The sequence below is a fragment of the Parasteatoda tepidariorum genome, chromosome 7 (assembly GCF_043381705.1).
Source record: "Parasteatoda tepidariorum isolate YZ-2023 chromosome 7, CAS_Ptep_4.0, whole genome shotgun sequence".
NCBI classification, from domain to species: Eukaryota; Metazoa; Arthropoda; class Arachnida; order Araneae; family Theridiidae; genus Parasteatoda; species Parasteatoda tepidariorum.
Genome location: NC_092210.1, coordinates 83,570,342 through 83,589,524, shown reverse-complemented (window position 1 = coordinate 83,589,524; position 19,183 = coordinate 83,570,342). Strand labels below are relative to the sequence as shown.

The 19,183-nt window shown below is 30.5% G+C and overlaps 1 protein-coding gene across 1 annotated transcript in view; it reads left to right on the top strand.

The window, feature by feature from the left end:
- Positions 1 to 19,183, top strand: part of LOC107440394 (inactive dipeptidyl peptidase 10) — a 220,310-nt gene that overhangs the window by 41,894 nt on the left and 159,233 nt on the right. Inside the window, exon 3 of the mRNA XM_071183833.1 lies at positions 11,895 to 12,009. Within this exon, the coding sequence (XP_071039934.1) occupies positions 11,895 to 12,009 (115 nt within the window). The remainder of the gene's footprint in view (positions 1 to 11,894; positions 12,010 to 19,183) is intronic.

Here is a 19,183-nt window from a genome sequence, read left to right as displayed (position 1 = left end):
AGGACAGATGGCGAAAGTTCATTACAACTGATGAAGCTTGGATCTATCTATCTGATACCAATGCTAAATCTAAAGTTCAATATCTTAGCCGTGGACAGAACAGGCGAGACTTGACACCATCAACCACGGTGCCTCATGTCAAAGGCGTAATGGTTTGGATGGGCATATCCGCCCATGGTGTGACCAAACCTTGGTTTGTGAAACCTGGGGGCCAAAATAAATTTTGAGTATTCCATACAGAAGATATTAAAGCCCTTTTTTAAGGATGATTACTGCATATTGTACTCTAATAGTGATGCTGTGTTCCATCAGGACTCTGCCCCATCGCATGCATCTAAGGTCACCCAGAAATTCCTAACAGATCAGCAAGTAAAATTCCTGAGACCAGAACAATGGATTCCAAACAGTCCTGATGCTTCACCATGCGACTATTTCCTATGGGGACATCTGAAAAACAAACTGAATAAGAAAAGATTTTCTACATTGAGAGGCCTTCAAAGAGCTATTAGAGAAGAGGTGAAGAAAATCCCCCAGGAAATCATTTTGCGGGCTTTAAAATCATGGCCGAAGCGTTGTAGATAAATCTATTATGCCGGAGGTCGACATATTGAAAAACATCGCTGAATTTATGTAATAAATTTTGGAAATAGAAACATTCAAAAATGATCCCTATAATTTTTTGTTACCCTGTACAAACACGCACCTTATAATTTTTTCAAAGAAACAAGGTGTTGCAGAGATAATAACAAATTCAAATTTTTTTCCTATTTGACCAGGTAATCCAAAATATTGCTAGATGACTTCCTATTGTTTGGCAGTAAGCTATTGTTACCAATCAATCTAAAGGAAAACTTTCAAATTCTTATTTTTAATCAATATATATGAAATGTTCCTTCCATAGATAGTGTTCCTTCACTGGTTGGTTTACCCTATAGAAGTTTAAATGATTAAGGTAACATCTGGATTAAGTTTTTAATAATTTGACGTCTTTTTTCGTGTTCATGTCTGTACTAGCGCTTTAAGTGATCAGCTATGTCATATTTTAATATTTTCTTGTTCAACATGTAAAGTCTTATTAAAACCAAGCCGAAATCATAGAACAATTATATTTAAATACTTTAATTCGTCAATCCCACCTCCAATACTAACATCGTATTAAGTTTCCAACAATATATTAACCAATTTTTTAACGCCTAGTTGTTGGTAGCGTGAAAGTACTTTATTTTAAATTTTAATTACTTTCAAGTGATGCCAGCCATATTGTCACAGTTCTTTATGCATTGGATTCTCTTTGGTAATACTTTAAAATCTGTCCAGCTGACATTAAATCACACACATCAAACCACCATAAGAGAGAGTTCGGAATATTTCAGCATAGAAGGCAGCTGCAGAATTATTATTTTTTTTTCCTTTTCTGTCTTGAGATAAGATAGGAAAAAAATAATTACAATCCTTATCCCAAGCCTCGACAACCAGCTGTACTACTCCTTCCCTCACCTCTGAAACCATAAATTAGGAATCGTATATTTTATAAGCTATTGTTAGTAAAGGCAAGCTCCGTAACCAATGAATTGGCATGGCAGTATGTAGAGCACAGTTCAGGTTTAAAATTTCTATTTAGAAAACGTCAAAGATCTAAATATTTACTTCGCATAAAGTTTTTATTTCTATAAAAATACAAAATTATTCTAAAATATATAACTTGTAGTTTAAATTTTTTTGCTGTAACTGCAAGTAATTTATATATACGCCATATAAATTGCTTTATTTTAATTTTCTCAACATCTCAGAGCTAAGTTCTTTTAGGAGAAGGCTTCCCCGGTCAGGGTTTTGCGGGTAGACCATTGGCGCCATTATTTTACTGGCAGTTACATCATGAAACAGCTATGCAAAATTTGTCCATAACATCTTTTATTCAAGGATTCTGAAAGGCAATGGATTGCAGAAAAATCTTTAACGTCATTTTTAGTATCGTGACGTCAAGTTATGTATCGTCATTTAAACGTAATGTCAATTAGGAATGAATTGTTAGAAATGATTTAGATGCCGTAAAAAAAATTGAGAAACGCAGTTAAAAAGAAACAATTTCTATTCCAGCTACTAAAAAATGGAATTTTAATTTTAAACAAGAATAGATTTTTAAGACATATCCTTAAGAAACGTTGTTTAGAAATAATACTTTTTTTGGGTGAGAAAATATTAAAGCATTATATAATATTCAATTTCTGAGATGGACAGGATCTCAAATCAGCTATTTTTTTTTTTAACCTTTTTGCTAGAAATGTTAACTAAACTAAACGAAATAACATAACTTTAAATAATAATAATTACTCTATAAAAACTTTACAGAAATTAGTTTTAAAATAATATACTATTTTGCATATCCCATTAAATTGCGGAAATCTTTATTATAAAACCCTTAATAAAGTATATTTTTAACTGGATTAAGATGGCAATCTTAATATATATATTTTCAGTTCATGCATCACAATTCCAATACAGCTATTCAAGAAATATTCCCATAAGTTTGCGTGGGATTCATTCAAGTGCTTCAGAAATACTTCAGTGAAGATATTTTGGGTATTTTACTCATGAATTGGATGTTTCCATCGTTCATTTTGAGAGGAAGGTTTCTGCTTATATTTGGGTAATTGGATTTACTCTTCTTATGGTGAATGGAAAGCAATTATTGGTAAAGAAAACCATCCTTTTGGAAAAGCCAATTAAGAAATTCTGGGACATATTAATCTTCCTTTTGGCTGAAAATACCAGTCAGGAAAATAACAAGATTGGTGAATGGAAGAATATTTTTGTTTTGTAAATAAAAATGATATTAGAATCTCTATCTGGAAATAATTAATGTTTTCTGGTTGTAAGGCTGTCAGCCAAAAAAACACCCGTGCAACTTTAATGTTTGTATTGCTTTATATTTTGAAAAAATGCAAGAAATGCAATAAGGGTGGACTCATTGGAATTATAGTATCTTATTTATAATATTTATTAAAGTGATATATTTATTAAAGTGGAATAAGAACGTCCAAGTTACAAAAGATTCAGCTATTAAAATAAGCGGTCTTATGAAGTTTTTTCGTTCAATTTCTGTGCAAATAGTTCGTCGTGTGGAGGAACGCTTCTTTGAATTCCTAGCAAAAATGCTGCTACTTTTTATGACAATAATAGTTTTACCGATAAGTTTACTAATAAATTTAATTAAATAATGTATAATGTCCAATAACAAAACAAAAATATTTTATTTAAAATCAATTTTTTTTTGTTGAGCAAACACTCAGCATCTTGTTTGCTCCAATCATTAGTACACAACAAATGAATTCCAGTTGTTTTACTTTGCTGTTACAAAACAAGACTTGTTTGTTTTTTCAAAAAATCAAACACTGTTTTAAATAAAGATACCCCAAATTCTGCTATAAATATATAAAGACATACAAATGCGTATTTCTATACAAATAATAGCTACTTTTAGCTATTTCTACAAGAGGAATCTTGCTGAGTCTTGCTTAGTCTAGCTGGTAACTATTTTTTGCATTTCATCTTAAAATAATTTCTTCGAATATTCTTCCAGTTGAGACACTAGCAACTTGTTATATTATGTATATATGTGTGACAAAAAATATTTTTATAGAAACCTAAATAAAATATCATATATGACTAATGAAATACATAAGTAAATTTTCTCAAATAGTGTTAGCAGAAATCTAAGTTTTTCCTCAAAATGCGGCAGCTCTTTTTACTTAGTCTTTTCTAAGTTTTTAGTTTCTTTCTAATAAAGTCCTTTTACGTTAGTAACAATGAAATCGCAGGAAGTATCATTTTCAGAGCGAAAACAACGAATGAGTTCATTACATTCTGAATCATTTCAAAAAATTTACGACAAATATTTTGCTTCATCCATTAAAATAAAACTTCTCAGAGTAACAAACGTTTCAAAAAATGTATATTTAAGCAATAAATGAACATCAAACAAATGAGGTGTAACTTCTAGCTATAAACTTCTAGTAATTGATTGCAGAAAAGAAAAAGGCAACACCGTGAAAATAATCCTTTTAAGTCTTGGAAGACCGTAAATTTAAGAGTAGACCCGAAGTCCTTTTGTAAACTGCCGCTATCTTTGATGTCATGTATGTGAATGTGTGTTTATGTATTTCTACTTCGGTAAAATATCTCGTCGAGTAATTGGCTTTTTCTATTATCGCAGAACCTGAGAAAATGTAATTACTGAATTCCAAAAAGAACATTCGATTCTTCTTTCTGAATACATCATATATTTTAATTCCTAATATCAAATTTCTTTTGTAACATTTCAGTCTCTTATGTGAAATAGCAATTGAATCATGCTACCTTTAAAGTCATAAATTTTATTAACAGTAAGTAATTTCACTTAACTCAAATAACATCACTTTTGTGAGTCAGTTTTTAAACAAAAATTATTGACAAACAATTTTAATCTATGGTTATTTATATTTAAAAGTTGTATAATTAAGTTAACATCAAGGAAATGTCTCTAAAAGTAATTCATTTTCATGGAATTAGCCTTTCATGTTTTAGAAGCGTCTATCTGAATCGTTTATTTGAGTTTTAATAGTTTTTTAGTCCTTTTATTTATAAGAAAGAGAATTGAGGAAGTAAAATTTAATGAAAAAATAATGCTTGTTACCTTATTGCACTATCAAAATTCAAAACTTAAATGAAACTAGCTTACTTTTATATTTAAGAGCTATTTTTTTGAAAAAAAGGGGGGTAAATCATGCCAGGTTGGAAATTTAACTTTTTTGGTCTTATTTAAATTTTCAGTAAGTATCCTTGTTTTAAGAATATTAAACAATTTTTTCTCAATTTTTGCGAGAAAAAAATATTCTTGAAATTTTTTTCAATACATGATTACGTATGAGGCAGAATTTGCTCTTTTTTAATGTAAAATCAAACTACTTCTTAGCTGTTATATATATATATATATANATAATAACTTATGAAAATTTAGTTTTAATTCAAAACTGTCATACAAATGACGTTAAAACAGCTTTAAAAAAATAAAGAATGTCAGATAGAAAGTTCAATCTCAAGATTCTAAAATCTTGGAGAATCAAAAATAATTTATTAATTGATTTATATTTCCTTTTCAAAGGAGATTAAAAAAAAACAATAACAATCTGTTTTCTTGAACCAGAAAACAACTCTAAAATTTTTTTTGGTTGCTTAGCAATGAGAAGCACTATGATTTTTCCGTCTAGTCATTCATTCAGTTTCTTTATGGTTGTTATCAGTTATTTCCCCTTCTATGGCGAGGTAATTTGGCATATTTTTAAACTTTCACCATATGAACTCATGTTTGTGAAAATTGCAACACCATTAAGGACTTATGCAAGTGAGCTGAAATTTTCAGGAAATGCAAAGTTGAGCATAATATGCAAATGATTAGAATTTCAGACCCGTAGCGCATGCGTATGCTGAGCAGCGCCGTCTGAACGGCGGATGGATCCGAATAAATGGACGGCTGTAGCGAGACGTGTATGGTTATCGGTGGTTATCTGCTAGTGGTAAACGTTACTTATGCCTCTTCGACGAAAGAGAGCGAGATTTCAACAACTTACGGAGTTTGAAAGGGGGAGAATCATCAGCCTTCGTGAAGCTGCATTGTCTCATCGTGCAGTAGCCGCTCGTGTGCAGCGTAACAGCAGCACAGTGATGCGTGTTTGGAAGCAGTGAACGGACGAGTGTCAGACAACTCGGAAATCCGGGAGTGGACCCCGAAACGTCACGTCAGCTCGCGATGATAGACATCTGGTCCGCAAGGCGCTGACAGGCCGTACGGCTCCCTCTAGACAACTGGCAGCACAGCTGCCAATAGCTACAGGTGTTTCATTGTGTGCTTCATTAATTCGTAGACGCCAACTTCAGCGTGGACTGCGCGCAAAAACTCCTTTATACAGGTTCACCATCACGCTAAACCATAGCCGCCTGCGGCTACAATGGGCCAATCAGCATAAGGACTGGCGTGCTGATTGGCAGCATGTCGTGCTTTCTGACGAATCCCGCTTTAATTTGTGGTACCATGATGGCCACATTCGTGTCAGAAGCTATGCCTGTTAACGCCACCTTCTGGAGTGCATTATCGAATACCACAGTGGACGAAAACCCGGAGTTATGGTCTGGGGTGGCATAGCATATCATGGACGATCTCAATTGCTACGAATTGTGGGTAATCTGAACAACAACCGGTACATCAGTGAAGTTTTACAGCCCCAAGCTGTTCCTTTCCTTCAAGCCTTGCCAGGCGCTGTATTTCAACAAGACTATGCCCGCCCTCATATTGCTAGGACTGTTCAATCCTTCCCTGCATTACTGCAGGTACAGTTTCTTCCTTGGCTTGCGTATTCCCCAGATACGTCACCGATTGAACATGTGTGTCATTTCATTGGTCGGTACCTCGCTCGTGATCCTCGTCCTGTTGCTTCTACAGACGAACTTTGGGTACGCATGCAGACTATATGGAATGCTCTTCCTCAGACAGACATTCAAAATTTGCTCGACTCCATGCCACGTCATGTAGCAGCGCTTATTGCGGTGCGTGGTAGCTACACAAAATACTGATTTCGATCTCTTGTTATTGTTTGTTTGCTTTGAAAGTTCAATCATTTATTTGTACCACTGCCACTCAACTGTGTAGTAAATTTCATTCAATTATGACGATTCCTTCATGGTGTTGCAATTTTCACAAACAGGAGTTTATATATATATATATATATATATATATATACAGAGAGAGAGAGAGAGAGAAACAACAGAATAGAGACATAGAATAGAGATATACAGAACAGAGATATAGAATGGAGACTTCAGAATACCTCGGAGGATGTTAACTTCTGGCATTCATATTAGACCTAAATCAAATTTTTAAAACAATTTATTGCTTTCCGCAATTGCTATTTCTCTTTTCAAGTACGCATTTTGGGGTGTCAAAGTTGTGGTTCGTATTATATAAGAATTGAATCAGTAAGCATAGATCTGTAGATTGATTTCGTCTCGGCTATATTTAAGGCCTTTTTTCAGTTAATCTCATACTTGTATAGTTTTGACGAAGATAGTTTAAAACCCTGAATTTTGAGCAAAATTTCAATTTCTTACTCTCTTAAAGTCATGCCAAATATACAGTGCGTAAAAAAAAAAGCCACCTGAATCCCTTTTGATCTAATGATCGGATCATCACGTTTTGGGACCTTATCTTAATGGATTGAAGGGATGATTGAAGGGGATATGCTAATCAATTAGTGCAGACGACATTAAGAAGTTATAAAGATGAGTTACGAAATCAAATAAGTTACAAAATCAGATACAAAGACACACTTTTTATAAATAAGCATCACTATTTTTCGACTGATCTGGATATCTGAATCCCAAAAGCAATCTGGGAACTATGGGGTCTATAGTTTGGACTGGACAGCGATCCGAAATTTAGACCCCTTAATGTTAAATTTATTTTTGGCGTATTTTGCAAAAACTTTTAAAGCAAATTGAAATAATCTTGCACTGAATTATAAAATGACTTTATCCAAAGATAAGTCCACGCAAAAAACAAATTTTAGTAAATATTTATTACTTTATATTATTTTATTAAATAATATTTGAAAAAATTTTGAGTCGTAAGTTATACACTTTTTTACATAATTTTAAAATATGTAATTTTACGTAGAAAAATACAAAATTTGAGCGAAATCCATTAAATAGTTACTTAAAATACTATAATACTAAATTCCAGTCGCATATTTGAAATTCGATTTCTGAGGAACCAAGTACCAACTTTTGCACCATTTTTGTACTTGGAATGTAAAATTGCAAACTTTAAAAAGACGTAAAAAATACCTATATACCTTACAATTCAGAATTATTTTGACTTTGATATAACAAAATAGTGAAAAATTATAAAAATGTAAAAAAAAATTTCCGACGAAACTAAATTTTTTTTTTTTTTTTTGCGCCGGAAAGTAAAATTAATTTTTTTACATCTATGTATAAATTGTGTGCAAAAATCTTTAATTCGCTAAAGAGGTTTCTGAGATTTGGCGAAATATGCAGAAAGTAAAATTCGAATTTAGGGGTCTAAACTTTGCACTGCTCTTCCGATCAAACTATGGAAACCATATTTCCAAGATTGCGGTTATCTCATATATTCTTGGGGTCAGTAATTTAAATCCGTTGTAAAAAATGTATCTTTATGCTGAGAGTGTACTTTTTGTGTCTGATTTCGTAACTTAAAATATCGTCTGCATTAATTAATTAGCATATTTGAGGTCAACCTTCTGAAGCATTAAGTTTGAGTCCTTGAACGTGCAAATCCGATCATTCAATCAAAATTTATTCGCGTTGTTCCATTCTTTGTGCACTGCACTACCGTGCAATTGAAAAATCAACGTTAAGTGACAAAAATACAAATTTGAGATTTTTATATACTTGGCATCTTTATATGGTAAGCTACATATTTCAAAAAAATTTCAGTAAAATAAATTTCTTTTAATCAGCTTTTTGGAATAATATTTTAGCGATCATAGCAATAGCAATACAAGGATAAAAGTTGTCAAGTCACTTTTCTCGGAATCAAACGTAAAGCAATTACCTTCCTTTTTTTCAATTGCTAGTCAGTGTACAACACGCGTATATTAATTTTTTTAGGTAATACTCTTTTTCATGCATTCACAAAAATTTATACCTTTGTCGTTCACTATTTTTACTAGTAGATTATGACGGTCAAAGTCTAAGAGAAAAAGAAAATATTTTTGAATGACATTGAAAGACCGTTGATGCAAAGGTTCACTGAAAGTATATATGTCTTAATAAATAATGTGGACGCAGTAGAAAACAAAATGATTACCGATGTAAATAAATGTTTTCTTTTTCTCATAATTCTAAAAGATCTTCAGTTTTGGACTCCCAGAACCTTGAAAAATTGTTTTTCGCAAAAATTCCGAAACAAAACACGCCTAATAATTTTATAAAGAGAGTCAAACATTTCAACAAAATTATAAATTCAAAAGCAAAAAAAAAAAAAGAAAAAAAAACGTTAATAAATCACAAATAAAGTATACGGATAGACATACAATCATTTTGGTTTTCTGAACAAAAATCTTCTTTAATGTCTAAACGCAAAATAATATTCGAAAAATACAGAGATAAACAATGATTAACCCTTAAATTTCTAAACGTGGTCTTAAACTTCGGCTTAAAGAACAGGTTAAAAATCAGGATATTAATGGATCGTTCATCGCTTTAAATAATTGGAATTCTAATTATTGGTTTGTTTGAGTTTATTTCTGCTAAAATTATTCAACGCTGCTCTTTCCCAACTAAATTTAATTTCCAGGAATAATTTCTAGTTTTGAAAAATTTTAAAAAATTACTGAATGATCTTTTCAGTATCCCAACCTTCTCCAATGCATGGAAATCTAACAAAGTTTTTAAATTTTTTGACTGAATTAAAGTTTGAAGTTAGCGGCTTTAATGCTCTCCAATTTAGTTTCGAAATATTTATTTATGTTTGTTATCACAAAAATTATTATCACGTAGACCATAATCGATGTTTAAATGCAGTTAAAACGAGATTCAAAATGGCACAAAACAACAATCAAACCCTAGCTCAATCCTAAGCAGTTTTATAGTGCAAACAAACCAAGAGGTTCTATTCAAGCCTATTCTCTGTCAATGAGAAAAAAAAATAGGTAAAACATAAAGTCAGAATCACACAAAAGAAATGCAATTTGTTAAGAATTTTTATATTACATAGTTCTGAAAATCCTTGTAAGTGAAATTTTATTTCCCCTGTCGGATGATGAAAGAACATATTCTTACCCTCCATTTGAAAAGTTCGAAAGAAACATGGATCAATCCAAATCGATAAATCATGAGTTTTACCCTCTTTTTTTCCTTATTTTCGTTCGTCTAGGGTCTTTTTAACTGATCTTATTGTGACTGATTAAATGCAAATATGAATTGACATTTTAGCAATCCACAGTTTTTGAATAACTTTTATACAGTAGCGAGTCTACGAAGAATAAACGACAGTATGATCGTTGCCAAGTATTGGAGTTGAATAATATTGTCCAAATGTTTATTTTGAAATTAATTTCACAATGATTAAATACCACAAATTATGGTAAAAATACCTTTGAACGCGATTCAGCGATTCAATTTACGTGTTTTATGGCATTATGGTAACCTTAAAAATAATTACAGATCCATGCAAATAAGTATATAAGTCATACCCGCGGACTAACATTTGTTCAGGGTCAAAAGACTTTCCCTGTATGCCTAAAATTTAATGTGCACCAGGCTACACCTGATCATTTGCTGCCCGGTGTGGGGCCGGAGAAGAATTTTATCTAGGAGGGTCCGGCGATGGTATATGATTTTCTGTCTGTGAACGGTCTTCTGGACTTGGTCTAGCCTTGTTCTGGACCAAGAGGAATAAGTAACAACGGCATATATTGAGAGGGGAACTATAATTCCTTTAAACTGTTTTAGAATAAGGCATTTGTTTTTTAAACAACGTTGTAGACTATATAAATAGTTTATTAAATAAATCAAGTAGATTGATTTGTTTTAAAATGTTTCCTGAAATTATAATTTTTCATTTAGGAGGATGAAGAAATACCCGAAGAATGTCACGTATGGAAAGGAATTGGAATATCTCTTCTTGTACTCATCGGAATATGTGCGGTGGCCTCTGTGGTTGTTGTTTTCCTCTTGCCAAGTGAGTAGAAGCATACAAATATTGTAATTTTTTGTGATATTTAATTCACATGTTACACGCAATAATAAAACAGAATTGAAAAAAAAATTCAAATTATTACAAATGTATACGGAGATTTCAATTCTACGGAAAATAAATACAATAGTTACGTTTTTTTGCTTACTTTCCGGGCAAAAAAATAATGCTTGCATAGTTTGTTTTGTTACCCATGTATAAAACATGGGGGTGATCGGCTAATAATTTTTCGGTGACTTCTAACTTATCTTAGAGACTGCTTGAAATCTCAAAAGTGATTTTTGTTTTAAATGCATAGCAACACAGATGGAAGACTTTAAAAACCTTACAAGTATTGATTCGTCCCGAAATCTCAGATCAACCCAGCTAAAAATAAACTGCAGTTAATCTACAGAAAAACTGCAGTTTGAAGACTGTGGTGATTTGGCCCATAGCTCTGCAGACTTTTTGAAGTCAAAACACTGCAAAATTACTGCAGTTTGTAAACTGCAGTAATTTTGCAGTTGTACCAACTTCAAAATTTTTACTTTTAATATACAAATGGTGGTGCCATCTATCGTGAGTGATAGAAAATACTATAGTTTTTGTTAAAAAAAAATTCATTTCGAAAAAAAATATTTTCGATTGAATTTTTTTTTTAATATTGGACTATTCTAAATTTAATTATCTATACATGAAGTATAATACTCATGAAAGTTTCCGTTGTGAATCTGTCGACACAAGGTATCTTGGGAATCGAACTCGCTTCCTGTCAGGTGTGAGATTAACCGANTTCAGAGTCAAAAGATTTTCCCTGTATGCCTAAAATGTAATGTGCACCAGGCTACACCTGATCATTTGCTGTCCTGTATGGGGCTGGAGAAGAATTTTACCTTGGAGGGTCCGGTGATGGTATATGATTTTCTGTCGGTGAACAGTCTTGTTCTGGTCCTTGTTCTGGACCAAGTGGAGTAAGTAACAACAACAGCATATATTGAAAGGGGAACTGTAATTCCTTTAACTGTTTTAGAATAAGGCATTTGTTTTTTAGATAACTTTGTAGACTATATGAATAGTTTATTAAATAAATCAAGTAGATTGATTTGTTTTAAAATGTTTCCTGAAATTATAATTTTTCATTTAGGAGGATGAAGAAATACCCGAAGAATGTCACGTATGGAAAGGAATTGGAATATCTCTCCTCGTACTCATCGGAATATGTGCGGTGGCCTCTGTGGTTGTCGTTTTCCTCTTGCCAAGTGAGTAGAAATATACATATATTGTAATTATTTATGATATTTAATTCATAGGTTACACGCAATAATATAGCAGAATTGAAAAAGAAAATTCAAATTATTACAAACGTATAGGGAGATTTCAATTCTACGGAAAATAAATAAAATAGCTACGTTTTTTTTATTACTTTGGCAGGCAAAAAAATAATGCTTGCATAGCTTGTTTTGCTATCCATGTATAAAATATGGGGGTAATCGGCTAATAATTTTTCAGTGACTTCCAACTTATCTCAGAGACAGCTTGCAATCTCAAAAGTGATTTTTGTCTTAAATGCGTAGCAACACAGATGGAATACGTTAAAAACCTTACAAGTATTGATTCGTCCCAAAATCTCAGATCAAGTCCACAATTACCATGCAAAAAACAATAATAATTATTTAAAAAAAAAACGTTTGATTGTTTCGAATTTATAAATACCTTTGGTTGTTCAACTTTTCCGTAAACAGAAAAAATTAACTTTATTTTTATCTTATCAATTAATTCATCATTTTGGGGAAAAAAACTTTCCTCCCTTTATTTTCAAAGTATTAAAAGACATTCTTTTACAGTTTTGACTGGTGGTAATACAAATCCATACCGTTTTATTTTAAGCTTTAAACCGTCAGCCGTTTTAAACCGTTTTATTTTAAGGGATGAAAAACTGATTATATTTTTAAAAATATATTAATCAGTAAGATGTCAATCGATTAAAATTAGTAATACTAAGCATGAAATTTTAAAGTAATTTCAACTTTTTGGGTATAAAATCTTTTGCATAGTTACGGATATAATTAATAAGAATATCATTACAAAATTGCATACAAAGTCACGCATGTTTGTTTTTAATCCCACATAAACACTTAACGGTATTAGAAATATGTTATTATAGTTTAAGTCTTTTCTTATTGCATTTATAATTAGAAATTATTTATAGTCATTCAGAATAATTAGGAAAAAAAATTGTGCGTTTTATGACAAAAAGAGTAAGAAATAGTGCAATTACAAACATACGCATTCATAAACTATCATCGCCGTTTCAAAGCAAATGACCCGAAAATAAAAAATAAAAATTCAAATGAGTCTTAGTGATTTGTGTGATTTTTTGTTCAATATAATTTAAGAAATATTCGTATTTGAACATAAAGATAAAAGAATGAGTTCTAAAAACTTATATAATCTTAATGTGGATAACAATGCATAGATAAAATTAAATGTTTTTAAATAGTTTTCCGAGTTTCGCTTATTTTATATGAAATTTGTTAAATGGCTAAAACTTAAAAACTGAAAAAAATTACGTTTTAAATAAAAACAAAATTTTTATTATTGCTTTAAAGCTTACCGCGTGATCCTGATTTTGTCATTATTAGAAAAAAAATTCAAATCTTATTATATTGTTTACTCGTTACATGTTAATATTGATGCTGTGTGGCAATAGCATCTTTTATTCAGTAATTTTGAAATATTCCAGTAAGCTATTATTAGTTTTTTTTTTCAAAGTCAATTTTAACGAATAGAACTGTCACACTTTTTATTTACGATTAACTTATATTAATATGCATAACAGTATTAACAGTATATGACAGTATTAATATGCAGAATTCATTTCAACCAAATTTTTAAATTGCAAACGATGCAAGTTCTATTTCTATTTGTTCTTTGTAGCGATATATGTAGAAATCTTGTACCTTTTATATTTACGAAGATTCGAATCTTGTTTCTGGTAGTTCTGTTCATTTCCCTTGCTTCCGTTTTGTTCGAAAACAGAACTGAAAATATTCTCAGTGCTTACTAGATCAATGATTGAATGCTTCGCCCCTAGCTTGACAGTTATACAAGGAAAAAAAAATTTAAAAATTTTATACCGTGTTGGTATAAGTATGTTCTTTGAAACATGCATGTTTGAAGAGCTATTTTGAAAAAAAAACTGGAAGCGAGTAAAGTAACATACTTCAATCAATAACGACATAAATCAGTTACATCAGTAGACCATTGTTAAGCTGTTGAAAACAGAACTGTTCTAGATCTAAAAATGTATGAGAAAAAGTAAAATATAAGTTGCCTTCTGTACTGAAATTACTTATATTTATTTCTAATTGCATTGAAAAATAATAATTTCAAGTTAATTTTTTAATAAATTTATTATGCATTCTTGTTTGTAGTCATTGATGAAATAAAAATAAAACAAACATTATTAGTTTATAAAAAAATTTTATCACATTTTCATTAAAAAAATATTTTTAGAAAATTTCTTGTTTTCTTTTAAAATTTCCTTAAGAATAAAGTCATCGAAAAATTTAATAATAATTACCTCAAATATGTATTTTTACTTAAAAAGAAAACAATCGCAATTTCAAAAAAAATAATTTTATTTTGTTTCTTAGACTCGATCTTGTGCAATAAGAAATATTTCTAAGTTACGACAGTACAAATCATTTTTAACATCAACACAGTTTAAATTCTGGCATCAGCTATTTGGAAACACGCATTGTCATCTAGTCCATTTTTGTTATGACCCCATAAAAGGCGAACGGACATTTGTATCCGGCAAAAAGGACTAGTGAATTATATTCCAACAGCACCATTTTATTACAGGACATCACTCTGTAAAAGAGGAAAACAGAGTAAAAGCATATGTCGTCTCACCCAAACCTTTCTATCTTGAATCCTTTTCAAAAGCTTTCGTCAGATGCCATTATATTTTCGCCATATTGGCGAGAGAGCATGGGAGTAATATTTCCTTCTGACTGGATATACTTCTACTAGTGGACAGTTTTATTATTTGGAGGGTCATTAGATGGAAGCTAAGGATGGCCGTTGTTCTTTGGAACGTTTCCGGAAAAGTTCCGGAATTAAATTTCCCAAGACCGTGTTTAATGATGCAAGATACCGTTGAGAATGGCTGTCCCGGACGTTTTGGATATGAACGCCAAATTACCGGATAGTGAAATGCATTTACTAGGGGCATGCTAACTTTTAATGGTTACTGACAGTTGGCTGATATTGCTGTTTGGTAACAGGTAACTTTCTACTAGGGAATACAAGCGCTTTCGGGGAATATTATTTAAGACTGCAGGCAGTGATGTGGTAAAAATAGCTAAACTCATTTGCTTCTTGAAAATTTTTTAAAAGTAATTTTTTTTAACTTTAGCAAAACTAATGATAAGCAGTATTGCAATTTTTTAAATGATAAAATGTAATAAATTAATAAAACGTAATACTGCATTTAAGACTTGCAATAAGTAATTAAAATAGTTCACACTATTTTAAAAGCACACAAAAGGTAAATATATATTTTTTCTTTATAATTTTCATTTGATACTTAATTAGTTCCAATACAATTAAACTTTTAATTAAAAGAGTTTCTAATGAGCAGTTTCAAAAAACTCAAGATATGATAATTGTGAAATTTTAAAAGTATCTATATTAAAAAATCAAGAGGTTTTTTGGAAAAGTTCCTTTAATAAAATTCAATTTCTGAATAAAACATTTCTTTTAAAAAAAATCTATTGTTTCAATTAATATTACATGCATTGCATACTTCCCCATTTAATAATCAAGTAATCGATCACTCCTGCTCATTTCACTTTTTGAGTAACATGCAATAAGATTTAGCTTTAGATGTTTAAAGATAATCACACATTTATTAACGTATTTAATCCCAAATTATTTCATCTCCCAATTTATATATGAACGTATTTATCATTTGCAATTTATTAACTCATTTTATTGTCCTATATTATATTTATAAGTCCGAAAATTACCTCTAAGCCATTGAATGTAATATTTTCATTAAAAATTTACACAGTATTAAAATGAGTGAAATTCTTCAAGGATTAGAATCGAGAACCTAAAGAAAAGAATGATATTAAATGTAGTAGCTTGTTTCGAATTTTGATCATCAAGAAAACTTTTCTTCAATATATATTGCATTAAATATTTAAGAATCGTGCATTGTTTTTAGGCGGGCATTAAATATATTCTATATAACATCGAGATACCAGTTTCTCTTTGTCTTTCCTGTTCTTTTAAGTAATTTTTATTTTACATTATAATATAAAATTGTAAAGTAAACTTAAAGTAGAAGTAATTATTTCAAATAAAAAAAATATTTTGTTCAAACTATTGTAATTATTGATTCATAAGTTATTATTAATTTAATAACTTTTTTCATCGAGAAAAATATGGCGGATGTTTTAAGGCAAATCCTTACTGGGTAAACGGTTTCAGTTTTTTTTAAAGTTATATCTATGACGATATAAAAGTCATTAAATAATTTCTTAAATAAAAAAGTTAAAAATAATTTAATAATGCTTCGAAACCTATAAAAAAGAATTGTTTCATACACCTGAAATAAAATAAAATAATTTCCTTAGAGTTATAAATAAAAGATCCATACAAGTTTTATAAAATAATATTGCATAATATAATATACATTTGAATAAATAAATGCATAAAATAATATGCATTTGAATGAAATATTGAATTGAGTATTTGTTTGAAAGAATACGAGAGCAAATAATAAATTCTGAATGGTTATGCTGGCTTATAGCATTGATAAAACTTTAAAATGGCATAAGTATTTTAAGAGTTATGAATAATTCTGATATATCTTTTTTTTCCTGTAATATCTATTGAAAATTCAATTCTATCTTTTCTTATATACATTGTAAAAAACGATATAATGTTATAGTTCAATTCTATTTCTTATTTTAAATTCAAAATACCTTTTTTTTAATCTATTGTGGTTTTTTTTGGAATCTATTGTGATTCATAAAACCAATTTTAAGATTCAACTTTTTTAACGAATGAGACATCAAATTGAAAGTTCTTTGCTTTATTTTTTAAATATGTGAACCTAAGATATTCTTGCAATTTTATGTTTACTTTTAATTTTTGCAGCTTAAAACTAATATTTCAAAAAAGAATTTTGGAATTTTTTTCCATTTTAGATCAAATGCGCTCCAAAAAGAATAAAAATTAATATTTTTTATGCTTTTTCTATTTGAACACTAAATAAATACACTGTTTACAGTCTTAATTTTGAAGATTTATAATTTTCGAATGTTTTCGAATGTTTCGAAAGTTTTACATTTTCGAATTCAGTGAACTGGGATTATTATCCTTTGTGCATGAATGAATTGTAAATGCATAAAAATTTTCAATGTAAAAGCTAAACATTAGTAAAGTTGCACTATTGAAAAATATTATGAATTAAGTTTTTAACAAATGAAGCAAGGAAAAAAAACCATAGAAAAATCGTATGATACTAGTACTAGTGTACATAATACTTCACCATTCTCATAATATTTCTAATAATTTCTACTACATATGCTAAATTTATTTTGCATAACCATTCGAAGCATTTATTATTCTACTTTTTAAATTAGAAAATATTTTCTCAGGAATTCACAACTTACAATTTTCAATAAATTCACATTAAATAATTTTTAACAATTTTTATGAATCGTAAGTAACAGGAAGAGTCAATGTAAAAGATATTCATCTTCTGCTAGATTATACACCGAAAAGCCATTACAATATAACCATCCTCCATCTATAACAATGGGCTCGTCCAAGTTTTCATGATTTCTTGCCCAGGAACAATGTTTTCATGAGGCATATTAGGACCCATATTCCTCATAAAAACAATCCCTGACGTCTGTAAGCTACTTGAACATAGTTGCAGACCAGATTCACCCATTAACGGCAACAGTTTTTCCTGCTGGGGATGGTGTTTACTAACAGGATAATGCACCATGCCATAAGGGTCGAATCGTCATGGATTGGTTCGAGGAACATTCCAGTGACTTTCAAGTCATGTCTTGGCCCCCAAATTCACCTGACCTTAATCCAATAGAGCATTTGTGGTCCTACTTGGAAAACCAAATTCGTGCTGCCACGCTACCCCCTCGTAATGTGAGGGAATTGCAGGACCAGTTGGTGAGCGCTTGGTACCAGATACTTCAGACTACCTATCAGCACCTTGTGTAATCAATGCCACGGCGGGTGCTAGCAGTTTTGAGGGCTAAAGGTGGTCCTACATGTTATTGACAGGGTGGTCATAATGCAATGGCTCTTCAGTGTAAACTAAACACATCGACGAACATTATGTGATATTAAAAAGTTTTTTTTAAATTTTATTGTTTCATAATGGATTAAATTGTAAAAAAAAATATCTGATAAAATTACTGTATAAGTACCGGGACTTTGGGTGCATTATCCATGCAATCCATCTCACTCGAAATATTATAATTAAAAAGATATTATAGTAATACTTAAAGTAATATTTATTTAATTAGAGAGGTTCAGTCATTTAACGTTAATTACTACTGTTAAAATTACAGTATATCAGAATTTTTTTGTTCCGTTTCATGTTAGGATAAAAATTGATCTTACTGTAAAAACTACATTCACTCTGATTTGCGGCACATTTTACTGTAACTTTATATGGAATTCTTCACACTGTGGTTTTGTTCTCTAAAGTATAACATAACTTTGGTACTAATATAAGCAAGCATGCTTGAATATAATATTCTGAATTGTCTTTTCCCCAATATCTTAACTGGATGATGCTCCTTTTTTCAAGAAGCAGTATTCTTCCGAGTGGATGAATATGTAATTAATATGGTTTTATAAACACTGACACATCCTATTAATTCACTATTAGCTTGCTAAATTACTCGATCTGAATCCCAGAGGATATATGTAATAGATGTTGGAACAGATGGATATTGCCATTGCTGTTAGAAGAAAGGCAATTTAAAAATACTGTACACTAAGAATTGAGAGAAATGGTGATTAACAAATTTTCCTCCTTAAAAGCTCTTAACTAACTTACGTTTAGTTAACTTAAAACATTATAATAGATTACATTTTCTCAATTATTAGAGAAATTTAAAGATATATTTCAGCTCCCTTGCACGGACATGTACTATAAAGAATGTCTGCTATTTCTTAATATAATAAACATTTAAAAATTGCTCGATAAAATTTTTCGTTGAGTACCAAAGTGGGAAGATATTATTTTTTGTACATCGCAGTTAAGGATAATTGTGCTGCATGATTTAGTCTAATTTCAATTACATAAGATTCTTAATGTGAATGCTTTCTCAGTGTTTTTTCATCGAATGTCACGCAAACATCAATTTTCTTCTCTAG